The 22,153-nt window shown below is 35.8% G+C and overlaps 1 protein-coding gene across 2 annotated transcripts in view; it reads left to right on the forward strand.

The window, feature by feature from the left end:
- The window catches only part of AHI1 (Abelson helper integration site 1), an 85,480-nt gene that overhangs the window by 47,825 nt on the left and 15,502 nt on the right, over positions 1-22,153 (forward strand). For both annotated transcript variants that reach the window (XM_054280136.1, XM_054280135.1), the window contains exons 20-22: positions 13,183-13,241; positions 18,640-18,705; positions 20,977-21,139. In XM_054280136.1, coding sequence (XP_054136111.1) covers positions 13,183-13,241; positions 18,640-18,705; positions 20,977-21,139 — 288 coding nt within the window. The remainder of the gene's footprint in view (positions 1-13,182; positions 13,242-18,639; positions 18,706-20,976; positions 21,140-22,153) is intronic.

Raw genomic sequence — 22,153 nt, forward strand, 5'->3', positions numbered from 1 at the left:
ATCCAGTTTCTTCTATCTGATTGATAAGATGTTATAAATGTCAGAAGAGTTTGTATTTTCTAGTTAAACTTGCTAGAATTGTTTATACTGAGATCAAAGATACACATGTTCCTTTTTTATATGTTCTTTCTCATATTTCTTCTAGGTAAGTTAATTAAAATATTTCTCTAAAAATTACACTAAATACAGAGCACAATAACAGCAACCTTTGAAGACTCCAAAAACTTTATCTAAAGAACACCATTTATATTTACTTGAAATTGGTGTATGTTAGGGTAATTACTGCTGAGCCTTCAGGCTAAAGGAAGTATTCTCAGCCAAATTATACAAGGGTGTGGATTAAATGAAGCATTACTCTCTGCTTGGCAGCAATGGATATAGATTGCAAAACCAGGGTGTGACGTAGTACTGTGGTAAGTCTCTGCCAAAAGAGATTTGGCCTAAGTGTGCCCTTACTTTCTCAGTTTTGTGGATCCTAAAACAACTGAATCTAATTAATTCCTAAGTTGAGAGGTCCTGTTAACTGTTTTCACTCTGAACTTGTCTGTAATTTTGGGCTATTGAGCCATGAGACAACAACATGCTTGAATGAAATTTCAGTTGGTCAGAGAGAGGGAAACAATCCTTCTGCAAAGGACTGTGCAGTCCTCTTGTCCAGCAGAAAACTCACATCAGCAAGGATGCTGTCTGTACAGCAGTAAACAGGAGTGAATAAAATGGGGAAATTGATCCCTGCTTGTATTGCTCCAATCCTTCTGTTCCTGTAATTTCCAGAGGAGCTGGGAGGACAATGCAAAAACCCCAGTAGCAGCCATGGTGCACAGGAGGGAGCCAGCTCCATCTCCCAAGAGGAGACCAAAGTACTTTGACTTCATTGCTGGTTTTGACAAATTAGCAAATCCTAAGTGCATTAAAAAAAAAATAAATCTATGTTTTAAACATACATTATCCATCCCATTTTGGTACACATGCACACTTTTTCAACTGCTTTAAAAAGCCTTTGCTAATTTTGTTGATAGATATTTATGTGTGAAGCAATTAAACTTCCATGGATTCATATGCACCTTGTCACATTTGTTGTTGAAGCACTGATTTCAGTGAGAACAAACCTCCCTGACACGATTAATTCTATCATCATAACACCTTTTAAGTTAACTTTGAGTATATGTGGTCTGTAGTGTGCTCTGCAGCAGATTGTGGTACTGATGCAGTTTGGTCATTGTAGTTTGATATGGATCACGTTGATCCTGTAGAAAGTGATGCTAGAGGATGGTGGCTTGGGAAAGCATTAAGAAGGCAGAAGGCAGGTGCAGAGAAGTGAGGGCTTCTATAGGTGTGCAACTCAGACATTGCTGTTGTCACACAGTAGTTTGCTGTTATATACAGAGCTGGCCTCAATGTGCTGCCTTGATCCAGATGAAATGAGAGCTTCATGGAGCCTGCATGCTCATTGTTAGCTTGCTTTCTTGCTCGCTGGAGGCTGTAAGGAGCAGTGACTCGTTCCTTGCTGGCCTCAAATGAAGCGTTAGAATTCTCTTAAAACTCTGCCTCTGAAAACCTGTATTTGGGTGTTTTTTGCAATCTTATGGCGTGCAGTGAAGGATTGCAGAGGTTCCTTTCTCATGTTTTACATGTCTCTTACAATTAAGGCTCAGTTTCTCCAATTTTTACTTGCTGGCAAAGAAAAAGATTCAAGTGACAAATAGGCAAATTCAAAAAAGCTCTGTTAGTGTCTCCCCTGCTCACTTGACCCAGGGCTCTGTTCTGGCTTGCTGGACAGTCCCTTTGCAGAAGGCTTTTACTCGACCATGTAACAGATAATATTTGACACTCTGTATCTCATCTAAAGATTGACTCCAGCATACTGCATCCCCATATGATTCAAGATTGCACATCCCCTTTTCCTCTCCTGTCAATCTCTACTCCAGCTGTCTATCTATGCTAGCTTCTGGTGCCTCATTGATTGGGGCTTTTTACAGATTAGCTGAAGGGCGTTGCAGTGGCATGTGTTGATACAGGTCTTTCTGCAATCCTTCCAGAGCCTGACTGGTCAAAGGAAGCAGACTGCTGCAGCTAATATGCCTAATAATAACATACAGAAAATTGGAGCTTCTTTCAAAATATGTGTTGAACATCTCTTGGTGTGACAAATTGCCTAGTGGCAATTTGAAATGGTGTGAGAATTCATTCACCAACTTCTGGTTGTCACTATGCACCTACAGAGCATAAGATTCACTTTGTGAGGTGGTGTATTTTTAAGTGAAGACCTTGAATAGGTTTCATTTTCCTACTTCCTGCATCTTTGAGTTTTCATTAATGGATAATCACATTTAAGCAGCGTTCACCTCTGTAGTGAAAAAGGATGAGCCTATCCCTAAAGTTGGGAGGGGGGTGGGGGTAGTTTGTGACTGTCTCTGTACAGAGAAGGTATCCATGAGGTGTGTCACCTCTTCTGCTTGTTCAGGAGAATGTAACAGAGTTATGCATGCTGCTAGTTGAAGAACTTCTGTTGTGAGCTGGGCCCTAGCTAAAACCAAGCAGGTGTTTCTTTCCTGTAAGGATTCCAAGCATAGTCTTGGAATTTTTCATTTTTGAAATAATTTAAAACACAAGTTCTGAATATATATATTGATTAATTGGTGGTGACTTTTCACCTTTTGTGTCCAGCAGTTCAATCTAATACAATGTATGTTCTGCTAAATTGTATTTGCTTCTGATTTGGCTGCTTCTGCATAAAAACAGCAACAAGAGGAGGAGAAATATAGTTGTTCTACTGTTACTTGCAAGATTTGGGGTGTAGTGCCCACCTAATGCACATCTATAACATACCACATCAAGTGTACTTTGATAACAGTACTTGATTGGAAATTTGTTTTCCTTCTGGTACAGAACATAAAGGAAACTTCCATCTTTGTTTACTACACACATATATAAAGGATCTTCAGCAGTTGAAAATGTGGTTTCAATTAAGACTCTTCCTGCAAATCAGCTTTTCTAACCAAAACAATTTTCAGAGTAAGTTCCAGTAATCACTCAGAGAGAACAAGGTGTGTCCAGGGTTGTCTGTATCACCATTCTTGAGTTAATAATTGGCACGCAAACGTGTGCAAAAACCATCTAGGAAGGTTTACTGAATAAGGCTATTAAAGCACCTACTTTGAGATTTCCAAACTTGAGTGTTACTAGACAATTTTCTATGGTTTTCAGTTGTTTGCTCCTTTTGAAGAAGCAAATGTTTGTAACAGTTGATGATGAAGTCAGTTTGAAACAAACTCAGATATTCATAATGCATAGAAATGGGTGATTCCTTTTAGAAAAGGCTATGGAGAAGAATTTCCTGTCCTTGAATATTCAGGCCTTAATCACCTCCCTCTTACTGATGGTTATGAAAACTTGCTGCTTTTCTGTGGGTTTTGGCTTATTGGAGATGCTGTATGAGTATAGTCAACAGGGATTTTAGCTGAAGCTGGTGATCAGACTAGAGAGGATGGGTCATATAATTAGGCGTACATGTTAAAGTAGTTTTTAAGAGTTTGCCACTACCTATGTGATGATGTGAAAAAAACTAGTATGGTATTGTGTTAGGCACTTATATTGTATTTCATGATACTATAAAAAATATTTAGTCAAATGCTACTTCTTCATTCAGAATTTAATTTTCATTATTGTGTTTATATCTTTAGATTTACTGTGCAAATAGTCCTGCTTGCAAATTCCTATACAAACAAGGTACTAATTCACTGGATAGGACTGTTACTTCTACTTTCTCACTTGCCACTGAGATAGTGAAAAGTTTTACTGTCTTCTAATCCCAGATATAGCATTTTGTGTTCCTGATTGAACCTTGTAGAGAATTTCGTTCCCTCCAGGATAATCCAGAGTTTTAGAAATATGGTCTTAGCCTAAAGCTGGGCACAGCCACTCTTTATGAATCTGCCTGTCTTGATTTGCCTTCTTTTACCTCACCTCAGATCAGGTACTACTGTTGTAAATTAAAGGGAGTATTGCCTCCTAATTATGTTCAATGCAAACATTTTCCATGCTTAATTTTTTTTGCACATTCCCCATCTAAGACCCAAACATTCTAAAAATCCGCTGCTGTAAAAGCAGTAACAGGTTGCTGTTGCATTCTAAAAAACTTTGCAAACCTTGTAGGTAAAGGAAACTGAAAAATCAATGTAATTGAAATCTGTGCCCAGTTGTATCTCTAGTGTGTTGCTTTAATGTTGCACATAACATTTCAGTATATTTTACTCTGTAACATATGATACCAATATTAGTCTCAAGTGCTTTTTCATATGTTATTTACAAGGAACTATATTCAGATTTTTGTTACCAAAGTGGTTGCAGGCCATTATTTTATTTTCCTATACAATTGGATACTAATTAGAAAGGGCTTACTTATTAATACATGTTCTAATCACTGATATGTAGAAAAACCTTCTAAAAGTAGTTTATTAATAAATTTTCTGAAAACTCAAAATTGTGTGTATGGGAAAATTCTCTTGGAGTAGCTTGGTTTCACCACACACATATTTCCCTGAAATATCTGACTAATCTAGTTTCTGAACTACAAAATGGAAAGTAAACTTGGGGGTGTATTTTAAAGACATGATCTATTTCTGAATATAGAAGTATGTTTGCTGTGAACTTTTTTCCTTACTCTTGATTTGAGGCAAAATTTAAAATCTTACATAATGGTTTCCTAATACAGTGTTTGCCAATGGTCTTGCATTGTTTCAGGTTTGATAATGTATGAATTGTTTGGCTATTTCATAGAATTTTCTGGTAACACTTTGTCAGAATTAATACTCAGTACTGGCTGAAAGTGCTAATGTCATAGAGAAAGTAGTGGCTATTCTGGTCATGATACAGACCTGAAATATCAAGCTGACTTATTTTTTCCAGCATATTGCACATGATGTTGGTGATACTATTTTACCTTGAATGTAAATGTTAGGAAAATGCTACATAAGCATTTACAAGATTTGAAATTTTTATTAGATTTTTTCCAGTCAAGATGTGATTTGACATTGTGAGGCTTACTGGGTAATATAGAAATTCAGTAGTTTATGCAGTAACTGGTTGTTTTTACTTAGCTGACAAGACTTTGCATTGCAAAAATGTGTTAATGGCTAATTTTGAAAGATATTTGTGGTATCCTAAGCATATTTTCTTACAGCTTTCCACTTGTAGAATGGCAAACTAATTTAAGTAACTCTTAGTAACTAGTCATTGCTGAATTCCTGTTGTGGGAAGAGCCATGTGAAAAAATTAGTTTGTTTTCCTTCCTTGCATAATTTTCATTTTTTGTCTTTTATCTGTAGCTAAGTATGTTTTTTCAAAGACACAAGTAGAGTTATGAGGTGATAAGATACTTGATTTTGAGAGTTGCCGATAGAGTTAAATTCTATTTAACTGTATGCAGATAGATTTAAATTCTTTTTAACTGTATTAATAAATAAAATTTAACTGTTCTACATATTTTTAGAAAGCAATAATAATAATAAAGCCTGCTTAAGAGCTCAATTTCCTCTGATTCAGGGAGGGTAATTTAAAGTAATTTAAAGAGGCAAAAATATTATTAAGCCCAAAAGTGAAGGTTGCTACTTCAGTGTTGGGCATCTACAACTCCAAGGGACTGCAGTTTTTATATTTTGTGAAGTATTTTTTGATAGGGAGCACCACAAACTACATGTAATAGAATGCAAAATAAGTTTGTTTTCTATTTAGTTATAGTTTGTTTGCTTTTAAATAGTCCAGGTGAGCTTAGCAAAACTAATAATGACTTTCTCAGGATATCTGCAGCACTAGAAGAAAAATAACTCTTATTAATACAAAGAATGCGTCATAGTCTGCATTTTCCTTACATCTTTTTCATCTGCTATCTAAAGCTTGTAAATTATGCTGCCAACCTGATTTCACAAAGCTGATGTTATCTCTGGAGGCTTATTGATGTTTGCTGTAGAATCACCTTCTGTTCTCCAAGTTGTAGAAAGAAACTACTGGATACTATAACTTGTGCTCATTTTCAGTGATATCTACTGTCATTGTGATGTAATGTTAGAAGTTGTCGTAAATTAGCACGTTCCTGATTAGCATGAATTCAATAAATGTTCTTTACTTCAAAAGAATGCTTGGGACACGTGCTACTACTTGCATTGTTTATATATGGTACTGTAGAAACTTAACATTTGCAAGAAAAATGTGAGATGATGGTTTGATAAGATTACTCAGAAATAATTAGGTGGGTGTGTAGGCTGCTAAATGTATTTGATTTTAATCTCTAATTAAAAAGTTGGATTTTTTAATTGTTTTTGTGATGCAATAGTTTTTACTTCATTATGCTTTTTGTAAATAGGGGCCAAATTCAGCCTTTTCATTGTGCCTAGGTACAGAATAAATGTTTTCAAATGAAACCCAAAGCCAGTGACAGACAGATTATCTCTATAGTCCTCCTCGTGGAGCATTATTCTCAGAGCAAACACATGTATGTGCTCTTGTATACCTTGAACCAGGAATGAAAATGATGGCTAACCTTGAATGAATATCTCTATGCATTCTTTTGGCTGATGGGAGATATAATTATGTTGTGGGATCTGGCACTGCCAGAAGCACAGTGTTTTCATGTGAGTGCTGTCTGATTCTGAGGTCTCTTATATGAGGATTGGAATTGGTTGATGTTACAGCAAAGGTATCTCTCTGTGGATCTACAGGTGTGAATTTAAGCCTTGCTCTGTTCCACTGCTCCAGTGTTTACTTAACTCTGCTGCAAGGACAAACTACCTGGTCACTTGAGCTGTGGAATCAAACAACCAGATGCATTAGCTAGAGATAACTGCCTCAATCCTTAGATAAGGAAGTTACTGTGTTAAAGCACACTAGAGGAGTTGTGTCTCTCACTTCAGGAAAACTGTGACTTGCTCATGGTTTGGGAATCCAGGGTTCTCCTAGTAGCTGTAGCTGAGGCATCCACTGGGAAATCACATGCTGTGTTTAAAAAAGCTGCAGCACAATATATGGAGCTGCATGGGCCTGAATTGTGCAACTCCCTAGAGGTTTTTTTTCTAGATAACTCTTTTTCATACCAGTATTTAGTAAACAGTTGATTGAAAAGGTAACCATTACTTACTTTTTCATTGAAAGTGTATCCTTCTGTACAGACTTTTCTATACAGTGTAGTATTTTGAATGGCAAGCAAAGCTTGATCTATTGACATAATTTCCCAATATTATTTTGTTTGTTTTCAAGTTTTCATTGTATTAATAGGGATGGGGAAGGGAAACAAAAATAAGTCCTGCTTTTCCACCTATCAGCCCAGCTGTTTCAGCTGAGTGTGGAGAGGGTAAGGTGGGGTGGATTTGGGTTTTTTTTATGCCTGCCATCTAGGTCAATCACCACTAACTGGAGGAATGACGTCTGGCAGCAGTAGAGCTGCCAGAGATTTCTTGTCTCTCATTTTACTGAAGTGTAATAGCATGTAAACAGCTCTCATATCCAATGGGCAAAATAAATAAACAGATGTTTCTCTATATAACTTAGAAAAAGTGAGACAGTAAAGAGAGAGGGATTCCATTTGTCCTATAGATTTTGGGTTTTGGTTTTAAGTGAATAGATTTAGTTTAATAAACTGGAACCCCACTTAGGAAATGAGAATGACATTGAGGATATAGTTCAACTTTTTCCAGATGCTTTGATAGAATAAAAAGGTGTGGAAGAGACAAGGAGAGTGGTAGTAATGGCATGGGGTGACACTGGGTGGACTTCTGTCAGTGCAGAATACTCTGCAAGAATCTTATGAGTGTTCATAGAAGGCTTTTGCATTCAGTAATGTTGCCATCACAACACCTTTGTATATACAGCACATGAGAGCTGCTTGTTTTAAGCACCTGCATTTTAAGTGTTTTGCAAGATCACAGAATCACAGCATTGTTTAGGTTGGAAAAGGCCTACAACATCACTGAGTTCAAGCTTTACCAAGGGTCACCTTGTCAACTAGACCATGGCACTAAGTGTCACATCCAGTAGTTTCTTGAACACTTGCAGGGATGGGGACTCCACCACCTCCCTGGACAGCCCATTCTATAACTAAACAGCCCCTTTCATGAAGAAACACTTCCTGATGTCTAACCTGAGTCTCCCCTAAAGCAGTTTGAGATAATTTCTTCATGTCCTGTCACTATGATGCAGATTAAACCTTACTAAACCAGTTTTCAACATACTTTGCTCCTATCAATTCTGCTGTTCAGTCTGGAATATCTTCAAAATCGTAGGTGCTAGACTAAATTATGGAGAGCCGAGTTGGAAGTGGATTTTCGCCTAAAGCAATGGATATTGGTGAAACATCTGCTTTGCTGGTAAAATGAAAAAGTATGCTTGTGTTAAGTAGGTGCTCCTTTCATTTTGTGTGAACTGCATCTGAAAAAGTTTGTGGTGGGTTTTAAATGTATTTGTGATCATGTGTTTAAATAAAGGAAAAGAGGTTCTTATCCAATATATAAACAATCTTTTTATAGAATGAATTCTATATTATTTAATGTTCTATATATTTAATACTATATTTATATAATATTGGATCTATTAGAATATAATTGGTTTGAGGATAAAGCTATTAGAATATAATTGGTTTGAGGATAAAGTCTTTGAGGGAAGATTAATATATATTTAGATCATTACAAAATTATCTTCATTCCCTACATTATACATAGTTTGGAAAATGAAATTTCAGAAATAGCTGAAAGCTTTTACTTTATTAACCTCAAAACTTTCCTTTGAAACCTATGGAACCTAAAGTAGAGGTTATATTGCATGCTAAAAGATCTTTGGTCACAAAGGCCCTACTTTTGGTCATACTGCACTAGGTGACTGTGCTGAGAACATCATTCTCGTTACTGGAAACAGCTTTAAAGTCTCAGAAGATGAGTAGGAAGAGGAATGAGCTGATCTACACATATTCATCTCATTTCTGACTTGACCTTTTTCCCATTGTTTGTTATTTAATTTGGTTTATTTTAACTGCACTGAGTTGCAAGAGACCATGATATAATTCATAAAGATGTCTGCAATAAGAAATACAATTTCCTAGAGGCATTGTTTATTTTCATGTCTTCCAGGATTTTTTGTGGGTTTTGAGACATTAGCAATTATTATAAACCTAAATAAACTCAATTAAAAACCAAATAGTGTGTGACTAGAGTAGGTAAGATTTTTTCTCCTCTCTCTGCATGCTTTAGAGGTGTTTGTCACAGAAATGTCTGAATATTAACATATTTCAGTTTTCTTAAATATATATTTGTCCTTTGCTCTGTGATTTTCTGGGAATTTTCCAGGGTGAACTTTTGGATGATTTCATTAGCTATCGATTCTATGTAACTGGAACCCTTAGAGGTTTATTATGCTCACATGCCTTTAGTAATTACAAAATTAATTTCTCAAGAACATTTCACAAAGTGAGAAAAGGCCTTCTTTTGAAAAGTTCACTAAAACGGGAGTTCTTCTGTAACAAATGTTCTCCAGGCCTTTTTCAAAATAGCATTTTTTCACAAAAACTTTTCACATTGGGTGATTATAGACAGTCCAGTAGGATAAAAGTGGAATTATGTGACTGCTTAGAAAGACTTTTTCCCTCTTCTGCTTCTCATGCTATTAGTTTAAAATGAAATCACTAAAGATGCTGTTATTTTAAAGGAAGTGTTCTTAATTATTACAAGTTCTATTCAGGGGCTGCTGTCATATCAATTTCTATATAGGTCAAGTCTATTTGCTAGTGAGCTCATCTACTTTGTGCATTTCAGTCCAACTACTTAGAATTTGATCACCTCACACTGATGTGAGGTGATCTAGAGCAGAGAGTAGCTTTTCAGTGAAAGCATGCAATAAGACTGAGACTTGGTATTACAGACACGTTTTGGACAGGACAACTTCTGTCTTCTTTCCTCTCAGGCTGCAGTCATACTGGCAAAGAATAAATTGTCAGAAGTGACCAAGGGGAACTGAGGGTACACTTTCAGTTCTCTGTTCAAATTGTATAGGAAACTAGCATGGTTTCAGACTCCTCTCAAGGCAGACTGGTACACTGTTTTTCAAACCAGTTCTTTGATAGGCTTATGCCATAATTGTAACAATAGGGTTATGTGGACCCTAAAGAAGAGAAGTCCTGCTGTTAAATTGCATTGATGTGAAAATTCTGATAATTTGAGGTAAAGGATTAGCATCTGTTGTTTTGAGATGCCTGATTTGCAGCTAGACATTAGCACTATGTTCCTCTAGAAGTAGTATGATCTTCTCATGCAAAATTCCATGTAAAGGAAACCACTGAAGAATCAATGCAGAGTAAGATGAAATGCAGTTATTCAAATATTGATACTTTCATTGGGAAGATTATCTTCTCAAGATGTATATGTTTTAAATGGGAAGACAGCAGATAAAACAAAAGATTGTTGGAGAGAACAAATAAAGCATCTGCATCAATAAAAATGCTTCTCCATTAATGATTCTGAGGCAACCTTAACATAGGACAATCCAGATTACCCTGGGCATTGGGGCTGTTTTGGCCTTGACCTTACAAAGAATTTAATGACCTTTCCATGAGCTCAGACTAAGCGAGAGTCTCAGCAGGTCACAGTGTGCTGTAAACTTAATTTTTAGATCAAGAGGAAATGTCCTTCTGGAATACCAACCTCAGTGTCAATATAGTAGTTAAAAAGCATGTACTGCCTGGATGGGAGAGAACCAAAGCAAGCACTCTGAGGCTGTTAGTCACACCTGCTTGATGTCATTTACATGCTTCATCAAGCATGGAACCATATCAGCCCCATAGCTGTGGAACATTGCTTTAAAATTCTACTGCTTCATTTGGGGAAGAAGGAATAGATATTCCCTTGTCTGCTGAATGGAGCTTGTTTTGTGAATGAGGAAGATGGGAACAGAATTTTTTTGTTGGTTTGGGTTTGTTTTGTTTGCTTGGGAGTTTTTAATATGACCATTTTGAATGTAGGGGCTACAGAAATGAATGCTTGATAATTAAAAGCAAGTAACAGCCCTAAAGTCTACTTTGGAGTAAGCAATAGGCATGATCATAGAATATTTGTGCCCAGGTGTGCTGTGGTCTGTTTATACCTCAAGCAAAGTTATAAGAATTTTTTATTTGTTTTGTCTCTAGTAATGGAAAACACTGAGTCTGAACCAGTGCCAGCTTCTAGAATTCCATACAGCACTCCTTATATCTTTGACTAACACATCTGTCTGTTCTACACTTGCAGCATAGCAGGTCTGTGCTGCCCTTTATTGGGGCTGAATTGGGAATATCAGTCTAACCATACAGTTTTCACCTGATAAACAACTGAATATAGAGGCTGCACAGCAGTACTGACATGCATAAACATACAATCCAGGAGCACTTGGAAGTAATGCATGTTTTCCTTAGAAAAATGTGAAGGTCAATGATGTTACAGATAAAAATGCAGATCAATGTTGTTTTTAATTACAACTTGAATATTTTTCCAGACAAACAATTGTTTTTATCAAATATTTTATATATCTTTTATCTTAATATGGGTTTGTGTGAGTTGGCACAACACTCCAATGCTCAGATTGTCTGTCTAAAAAAACATTTATCATGCAGACATTTTATTGGTTTTCAGTTTGTTTGTTTTTTGTTCAAAGACTTGATACAACATGTGTATGTGATAGTATATCCATATGTAGTATCATCTATGGTTTTCTGGCTTAGAGAGTGTGTAGATAACAATATTAATAGGAGTAATATCCCCACTGAGTTTTGGTTAGTGCTGAACAAATATTTTAGCAAACAGCTTGTTTGAAAAAACGTTGCCTTCAGGACTACTGTCTTTAAGTATGGGTTGAATTCAGAAAATGGTTTACATTCTCATCTCATTCTTCTTCTTAAAAGAGATGGGAAAAAGTATTAAAAGCAAAGTAAGCCTTTCAAAATAAAGTATTTCAGAATTTATACAAGATTTTCCAAAATTATTAAGATAAAGATGTTTTAATTCATACATGGAGCTGAATAATCCATTATTGCGCATTATTTAGTATTTCTCACAAGTAGATTAGTCACATGCAGATTTGCAGGAGCATGGTTTAGCTATCATTATTTGAGCTTGCAGCTTTTATTCTAGTTAGAAATATCTAAATATCTTAATGATTAAACATTTATGAGTAAATCTCCTGTGCAAGTCAAAACCACTAGGCTTTAGAAAATATACTGTAGGTGGAGTTGTGCAAGTTTCCTTGTGGAGCTCTGCCACTACATGGGAATCTGAATCTGAAAAGTCCCCTTTATTCAGATACTAGACTCCTCAAAAGCAGGTTTTTGGTGTGGCAGATGAAAATGAGTTTTCAGAACTTATTTTTCTTTAAAAACAAAATTTGTTTCAAAGCTAGTGTCTCACAGAGAAAATCCAGTGAGCTTAACTCTGTGTTGCCTGGCATTTCTGTACTTGAGAAACTGTTCTCCAGTGAAGCGGTAGCATTTTTCACTGTCATGTTCAACGATTTTCCAATTTTTTTGTATCTTTTCTTTTTAAGATGTTTTCTTAAGTATACAGCTGAGGAGACCAATAACAAAAAGATAAATCCATAGATGATGAAAGGATTTTCCTGAGCTTAGTAGTTAACATAATGGTCTGAAAAGAAAAGAATTTACAAGTACTTGTTCAAGTGTTCTATGTAGACAGTGAATAAAATAAACAGCAAGATGTGTTGTGATAGGAACTTAGATGATCAAAGGGAAACACTGAATAGGAATAGTTATTCTTTCAGATAAAATAAGGAAGTAATTCCTTTGTGAGTTTTTGTGATCATTTCTGTTGGAAAACTTTGTATGCATTACTTGGAATTTCAATGAAGAGAAAAGCAATACAGCCTAGATAATAGTGTCAGCTTTGAGCACGAGGTGGCATGTGGACATAGCTTGAGCTACTTCTCCAAATCATTTGAATGGAAATATTGGATTAGTTAACCTTGTGTCAGGTCTGTTAGTTAAATAAACCCTCCAACTGTTCCTGACTGAAGGATGCATAGTTGTGATTGAAAGATGCTGCTGCTTTTCATTAGAATTTTGTCAAACACACCCTGCTAACATAATGATTTTAAAATAAAATGGTTTATTCGATGGAAAAGGATAACAAGCAGAAAATTCACAGCCTTTTCTTTTCACAGGGTGCTTCAGCCCAGTAGGAAATCCTCTTAGTCGAACACTATTGGGTAGACTACAGAAGGTAAGGAATTTTCTCTTTGCATTTTTTTTAAATTGATGTTTAACTATCAAATGTCACTATTCACAAGTTCTCTCTCTTGTAGAGCGGTGTTTTTTTATCCTGTCTTTATCCAAAAGAGGTGTCTTCAAACCAATTGTCTACATGGCCAAATTAGCTTATGCTGTGACCAGCTGGTAGTGAGATCAGATATCTGCAAATCAAAAGCTTTATATTTTTTCATTACTTAATTTTTGTTGTTTAGAAATAAATAAATAAGATCACACTCATATGTTTTTTGTTTTTTACTAAAAAAAACAGGTGTTGATGAGTAGCTGAGAGAAAAGCAAAGACAATAACTTGGAATTAAATTCTCATTGCAGCACCATGTTTTCATTGTTTACTCATACTTCATCTTTTTGTAACAAGTTAAATCACAGCTATCCTCTGTTTACTCCATTGTTTATCTCTTAAATATTGATTGTAAGCTTCTCCTAATTATATTCGTTATTTCATTTATTTCTGGTTTCCTGATCACCGTAATAAAAATCCAACAGAATCTGTAAATGCCAATAATTGCAGCTATACATTTGATGAACCTGTATTAAACACAAAATGTATAGATAAACTAGTGAAGAAAGAAGCAGTGGTGCTTCTGAATACTGAGTGCATTTGTGTCTCCATGAAGCTGGGCCTGTTGTACTGGAGAGGTTAATCCTCCTACTCCCCTGGACAGAATGGCATGGTTTAATATTCTGTTGTAATTGCACTAGTTTTAATTCTTGAGAGAAATGTAATAAATGGGCATAAATTACCTTGGGTCATTTATATCTGTTTTACCCCAAATTTCAGTTTGGGGTTTGGTTTAGATTGCTTTAGGATTTTTTGGACCTACCTATTTTAAGAGAATCTGTTAAGATAGTTGTGGAAAGCTTGTAAGATACATAGGATTCACCCAGAAATTTTGAAAGCATGGTTTTACATTGTTGTTGTGTTAGTTGCTAAATGATTCCTGTTCTCCTGTTTTCAAATATTTAGCCATCATATCTAATTTTTTAGGGAAAAATATATATTGTTCAACCAGTAATGTAGTGTTCTCCATCATAGCAGGCTTGATAAACTTTTGCAGGACCAACTTTTTTGTGAAATGCTAGGTAGCAGCTAATTTAAAATACTTTTTTTTGAGAGGGCTAAATTAAGGTTTTGAATATATTTTTTGCTTCTTCTATTATAAACGCATTAATATATATAAATGCAGGTTAACCAAGTAATTAAAATAAAAAACTAGCATTTTTAGAAATGGTGAAATAGTTGAGGAGGTTTTGAATAATTTCAGGAGTTGGGGTATTTAACATGTTTTTGAATTGGTCTTTTTCTATTTTTTTCTTTTTTGTCTTTTTTTCGTAATCCTTGTAGGTTTTTCTGCAGCAGCAATGTTTGCATTTCTGATTTCTGTTTGTACATTGCAGGTATTTATAAAGTGCAGCCTGGTGCAGTTTTGGTCCTTTCTTCCTCTAGGCAAATTATAGATTCCCATGCTTATTAAATATTGAAAGGCTGTAATCAAATCTGGATTGTAGTTATCTGAAGCCTAAGAAAGTAACTTTACAGTGTCTATGGACACATTAATTATGACTGAAGAAGAATTTATCATTCTTGCCAATTGATAGTTCTAGCATAATTTTAATTTAGCTGTTAATACTAGTATTTGTATTTCTGTTTCCCATAGACTAAATTTGTACTTAGTTGTCCTGAGCTAGGACCAGAGAGTGAGAACAAAATACAGAAGTGCTAACAGTATCCAGCTGTTTTCTTCTAAGTCTCATCTTACATAGCATTTAATTTAAAACTTCATTTAGTAAAGAGTAAAGAGATTGCATAGTGTTCTTAGGGGAGGAGACAATTAAGTAAATCTGTGACCTGTAGGATATTAAGGAAAAGGACAATGGAGCAACAGTAAAATCTCAGATTTATTCTGTAGAATTTTCAAATGTTTTGCATATTAACTTTTAAGCCAACCAAGGGTTTTCAATCAGGCTCTAAAAGTTAATTTCTTATTCTTTCTCCTTTAAAAAAAACTAATCAAGAAACCACCAAAAACCAAAAGCAGCAACAAAAGAAATCTGCTAAAGGTAACAGCCTCAGAATGTTGGCTATTTCACACTGAGGCTCAGATTTACTGGACACACAAGAGAAGCTGTAACACACATTCCTTGTGTTTTTTCTGGAGTGTTTGCATGAGTAATATTCCCAGTTTGTCTTGCACTGTGTCAGCAGGTGTGGGGAGGTGGAGTGGAGGGAAGCAGTGCTACTGGGAAGCATCCAGGCAATAGATGTTTGTCCTTCTTCATGTCCCTGAGTCTGTCACTGATGGGAAAAGGAGGAAGCATGACTTTGGCCATGTGTGCATAGTGGGGTTCACCCCAGTATGTGTCGGGTCTGCCTAAAATTAATCTTAGAAAAGCTTATTTTCCATGTGCTACTATTAAGAGTTAATGGCTAATTAGAGGTTGAATTTAGTCTGTATGTTTATTCTGTTACAGTGAATAATATGCTTACATATAAGGAAGAAGCATATGAAACTATATGAATAATTTTTTTCTTTAAATTTTGATATTGTGATAATTGAAGTATATTGGTTCAGTACTAGAAATGAAATCCTGATGTTTTTACAGAAAAGGCAGCAATGAGATATCACTTGTTCTTTCTCAGTGCTCCTTCTCCTAAGGGAATGAGCACTATCTAATACCCAAATTCTGTATACATGCCACTATACATCTGCATCAAAAAGCAAAAGCTCCATTTGAGCAATCACTGAAACTGACCCATTAAAAAGTAGTCATAAACATTTTAATTAGGGCTATTATCAGGAATCTGTAAAACTTGGTACAACAATGTATCAGGTTACTCTCACATGCGATGGTCTCTTTTGTATCAGTATGTTGGAACATCTTTGTTCAGTTTTGAGTTAGAAATGTCAAGGGTATCTAAGAGGGTTAGTCGCAGATAACCAGTGTGATACTCCATGGTGTAGAACTCTGCATCAACTGATGGATCTATTTGTCTTCCTCTGAGAATGTTCCTTAATGCTGGAAGCTCCTGATAGCTTTGTTCAACCACAGTCAGTGTGACATGGCACACTTTTTTAGCAAGCACTTTGTTTCTGTTTCTCACAGATGGTCTGCCTCCCAAAAAGACCAACTCCACAGGACAAAGCTATAGCCCCACATCTGTTCCAGTGCAAGAAAAGGATTAGCTAGTTTCCATCCTGCAGGAAAAAAAGGAGACATTAATATTGTATTAAGAATGATGTATTCATACCATTCAATATGGCTGTTGCTTTTTTCAAAATCCTGAAAATGTGCCCTAATCTTGTGACACAGCATTTAAAAAATGATATTTCTAAGCTGAAAGGGCACTAGTTTTTGTTGGGTGTTTCTTGTGGTGTAGCTGGTAGTTGGCACTACTGGAGGGATGGCAGGGCCCAGCAGAGGCAGTTGCTGTGTGTGTGGTAGCAGCCATGGCAATTGCCCTTGACAGCTGGAGGTAGAGCTGTGTGCAGCCGGGGACGTACCCAGAGCACCTCTTCAGAAGGCACCTCTTTGGATTGTTGTTGCCGTAAAAGTTTTAAGGCAGTGTCTGAGAACATTCAGCATAGTCTCAGGGTGACTCATAGATGTTAGCTTGTTATTTCCACACAGCTTGCTCTCTTCAAGCTGTTCTTCAGTGTTTGAGAGCCACATAAATACTTTATTAAAAAATGAGAGAGAGACAGATTGAGACACAATAATGGGGCAATATGAGTACCCGAGCTAGATGCCTAAATAATACTGCTAATAATTCTGATGAATCATTTTTGAGCAACAGGAGGCACTCCCATCCCACAGGCTAAAGCACATTGCCTGCACAGTTCTCTTAACCTTGAAAATGAGAATTAGCTGAAACCTGTACAACAGTGCTGACTACCAATAGACCACTGAACAAGCAGTGTACTCTGAACTGCAGCTCCACCAGTCTTTGTTCAAAATTTGTTTATCAAATCAGGCAGTTACACTTTTTTTTTTTGTTTGTTTTTCCTTCTGTGCATGTACATAATTATTCAGAACTATTTAGGTGGTAGGCTCAGATGTTCTGGTAGATGATAAGAGCTGAGTGCAACTGTTTGCTTTTGTACTGAGTTCATCTATAACTACTGTGTGTATCTGTAACTAGAGTGGCAGTACCAAAACAATCTGAAGACTGGATGGAGATCAGGATAGTCAGGGATTTCTTTCCCATATGGGATAAGCCCAGCTAAATTATGGAAACCACATTGAGGGCAAGAATCCATTCTCAAGAATGGCATTTATTCTACTGAGCATTTGCAAGGATTTTCTCTGTAATTTGTAATGATGTTCCTTGGAACACCATAATAAAAAAAAAATTTAAAAAACTGCAAACATTGAAAATAAAAAGAACAATACATTATAGATAGATTTTTTAAAAACAGAAGAAGAGAAAGAAGTGCATGCAAAAGATATATATAGGAATGGTTGTAAAATATGAAAGAGATAAAGTATGTTGGATTAAAATTTTCAGATTTAAATGGTTATAATGCAATATATCTTTTAGAGGTGGAAATGTTTACTTCACAAAGCACACAGTCACCACTTCTAAAATATTTTAATTGCTGTGTAGTATTTCTGTACTGTATGGTAGTGTGTATGCTGTATGATGCACACAAAATGAAGGGGAAATTGGTTTCCCCTTTGTTTAGAAGACCATTGTAAAAAAAAATTAAGTAACACCAGCAAAGGATTTCCACCTCTTCCTTTTTTTTCCCCTTAGTCTGTTTTTCCTCTGCTAATTTTCATAATTTTTCTATTCTAAGTCTTCTTTTAGCTTAAGCATTCAATTATTTTACAAAAATCAAATTATTTTAAGGTTCAGGCTTATCCTGATTATTGGAATATACACCTACTATTCTTTTGAATTCATTGAAAGTGTGAAGAGCAAGTGGTGAGGATAGAACAATTAGAATTGAAGTACTGGTTATTAAGACCAACCTAAAATTCTCCATTATATGGAAGTGACATTTTTGCATACTGGTTTAGAGGTAATGAGTAATATTCCCAGTTTGCAACAACTTCTTAAATATGTGCTGTAGTGTTTGCAATGCAAACAAGCTTGGACTGCACAGTCTTCAGTCCAGTTGTGTCTTTAGTGCAGTGCACATACTTGAAAAATTTAATATCTTTTTCTAAACATCTACCAGCCAATAGCCAATATTACTCAGTTTTGCTGAACATCACTTCTGCTTTTTCTTTTGTGAAAAAAGCATTTTGTTGTAGATAATTCATATTGTCTTACAGGAAAAATGAAAATATAATCGTAGTTTAGCAAAATGCTTCATATTAAAATTTAAAACAACTTATTCTTCTAGAATGAAGACAGCCTGGCTGCACTGGGAATGGGAGGAGGAAACAGTTGCCCACCCGGGCAAGAGACAGTAAGTATTATGTAATTTTTTGCAATATCTTTTGTACCTGTTATACTGTATCTGCTTTTGAAAGCATGTCTTTCTTTTAGCATGATCCCAAGGACGTTTTTTTCCCTACTTTAGATTTTTTAATTCTTACAAAGGTGTTCATAACTGTATTACTACATTACTTCTGGGTTTATCAATCTTGAAAAAGAATATCATAAAATTTTGTTGAATATAGATTTTTTTTAAATTTTTTGCTTGGACATTGACCCCAATAGAACTTGACAAATCTTTAAATTTTACACCAGAAGAAATTCCACTGCTTTAGGTGTAATTGTGTGCGGTATCCATTCTTCTTTGGTTCTGAGGTGCATTTCTTATATCCTGTTATGGTCATTTTTCTGATCATATTTTGACAGAGAATATAATGGCAATTCTACATTTTATTTCAATTCCCAGCCTTACTATACCACTTGTATTACAGGACACATTGGTATATTAATTTCTTATTTCTGAGAGACAGACTTGATTGGTTTGAACTGTTTGTGGCAGTTTCCATGTGACTGAATTTTTGTAATTAAAAAAAATAAAATATACAGCATTTGCACTGGAAGTATAATGCAAAAGATCCGGCAAAAAAAAGTCGTTCTTGATTAGCCTTTCATTGTTTTTCATGCTGCCAAGTAATTAGTGTTGCATTCCTACATTCCATTTTGGGTTTTGGGTTTTTTTACCTTAAGTGACCTCATGGTTTCATGAGATTGTCACTTAACTGAAGTGGGCACTGTTAGAGCACCTCTTACTGGACATGGCCATGGTGTTCATTAGTGTGGTTTAGTTTGGTTCTGTTCTACAGTTCATATTTCTGTACTGCCAACATCACCTGTAATTATTGTTAGCTTTCCTAATGCAGGGAGGAGAGTTATGATGAAACACATTTCATAGTTTAGCTTCTTTATGTAAATTCAGGACTACTGAATGCATATTTAGGTAAATTTCCAGTCTACTGAAAACTATGCTGATACTAATTCTTTGGTGCTGACCAGCTCACAAACTGCCACATAAAATTTACAATGGTAGCATCACTTCCATCTTTTCCCATTCATAACTGATTTAATCTCTTTAATTGGTGACATGGAATTATGGAAATACAGGTGACATTGGCTATATTTCTACACACGCAACTTGCAGGTGATCCTGCTCAAAGCAGAAATACAAATGTAAATAGCACTGTGGAATTCAGCAGTCTTAAAATTTAAATGCATGCATGAGTAATAAAAAAATAAGGGTTTTTTCCTATCTGTCTCCTTCAATCCCATTACCCCTCCTAGTGCTCCTAATGATCCCTGGTTCTGACCTCTACTTACAATTTATTAGAGGAATATGTGGTGAAGATTGTAGGTAGGGAAGCAGCATTCTGTGTGTAAAATAGGTCATAATTTTGCTCTTCACTTACGATGAGGGAAGTGAGCAATTCCGTTATTCTTTCAGTTCATTTGTTTTCCTTTCATGCTTCTCTGCTCAGAGTTCACTAGGACAGATTTTTGTTCATAAGGCATAGGAAATAAATAAGAAATTGTACTTGATATTTTCATATTCAGGGTAGAAAGCAGGCTTCTAGTACTTTATTATATGTAGTATCCATGGTCCTGATGACTGCTAGTACTTTTTTCCATAAAAGTATAGCTGCACTGAATTTCACTGTCAAATAGATTTATTATGTGAAATGGAATATAAATATATTTTTTGCAGATATTTGTAAAATTGTATATCCAAATGCTTATTGCTAAACAAAACAAATGAAAAATAGAAAATAAAAAAGAAAAAATTGACTGATCAAAGCAAAACTTTGTAATGTCTTTTTGTATTAAATTTTTCCTTGGATAAAGCTGTCATACTGTTGAAGTATTTATTCAAACACATATGCTTCATGAGCACACAGAGAATGGGATCTGAAGATGGTGTAACAATTCTGAGAAAGTGACTGTATGAAGTTTTTTTTTCCCTTTTGCTTCACAAGCAAATTGCTTATAAAACTAACAGCTGCTGTTTTGAAGCTAATCTTAGTGAATTGAATGTTCTTAACCATTTCTGCAATCCCACAGTCCTTTATCTTGCCTCTCCTGCTGCTTTCCCACCACCCCTGATCCCATTAGCAAAACTTGAGGCAGCCTCAGCTTTTACCAAAGTGCAGCTTTGGTTTCAGCTGCTTTTCTGCAAGAGGAAGTGAATGTTGCGCTTTTTTCTCTGTGGCATGGTTGTGATAAAGCTGTGGTGTTCTTATCTCTCTTTTAGGTAGTGGCTCTTTATGACTACACAGCGCATCGATCAGATGAGCTAACCATCCATCGCAGTGACATTATCCAAGTGTTATACAAAGATAATGATAACTGGTGGTTTGGCAGCCTAGCAAATGGACAGCAAGGCTATTTTCCAGCTAATTATGTGGCTGGTGAAAGTAAGTTTACTGCTGTCTTCCTGGTATACCGGTGTGGGTTTAACTGATGCTCCAAGATTTTACCGTGCTGTTCTGCTTATTGTTCCGAAGATAGGAATTTATGTAGTACACACGTGGCATAATGATGACTTATTGTGGTGCAAAAATTGTATTAAGTTAGCTAACCATTGCACTTTCAGCTTATGGAATAAGTCAGCTTACTACTGACTTAATTACCTGTCAGCTGGATTGATCCCTTGTCTCTTCTAACACAGAGCCACTAATTCAGGCCTCAGCTTGGCAATGTTTTAGGACACATCAGAGCATTTCGCAAACGTCTTGGGGTTTTTTCTTAGGCAATTTCCATTAAATCTAGCTTTTGTACAAACTCTTAATTTTCCCCCTGCTCTGATGGAGAATGTTCACTTCCCAAATATCTGGATTTCAGTATGAAGTTTTAAAAGAACAGTAATGGTTAAATCTCACATTTCAGCACTGAAGTTGCTACCAGGTCCTTTTCATTAAAACAGTTTTGATTAAACTGATACAGACTAACCTAGATGAATTTGAACAAATAATATAGGAAGCATCCTACTTAGTCCACTTACTGGTGTAAAGATGCTCAGTGTGCTGGTGTAAATATTCAGCTTGTGGACACAGCATGTGGTTGCACACTACAAGAAATTCATTTGTCTTCCTAAACTATCAAACTATCAGTTATACTGGTATTTAGAAATCTTTTAACCCAATATTTCTCAAGATGGTTTTCCCCATTTTTTAGTTCCTCCCTATGTCTTTAAAGTGAAATCTAGTATTTGAGCTTCTTTCCTAAAAAACACTTGCACATAACACTGTGCTCACTTGATGGGATCAATTAAAAGTTAGATTGACTATGCCCTTTCCTATTGTCTTCTCCTTGTACATCCTCTGCACTTTGCCCTGCCTTTCCTCCTTGTAAGATAACCCAGAGAGAAGTCTGAAGGAAGAGTCTTCAGTGAGGGCCTTAACAAAGTGTTCTGAAAAACAAAGAAAGAC

The sequence above is a fragment of the Melozone crissalis genome, unplaced genomic scaffold (genome assembly GCF_028551555.1).
Source record: "Melozone crissalis strain CALT ecotype California unplaced genomic scaffold, PUWL_Pcris_2 ptg000027l_1, whole genome shotgun sequence".
Taxonomy (NCBI): domain Eukaryota; kingdom Metazoa; phylum Chordata; class Aves; order Passeriformes; family Passerellidae; genus Melozone; species Melozone crissalis.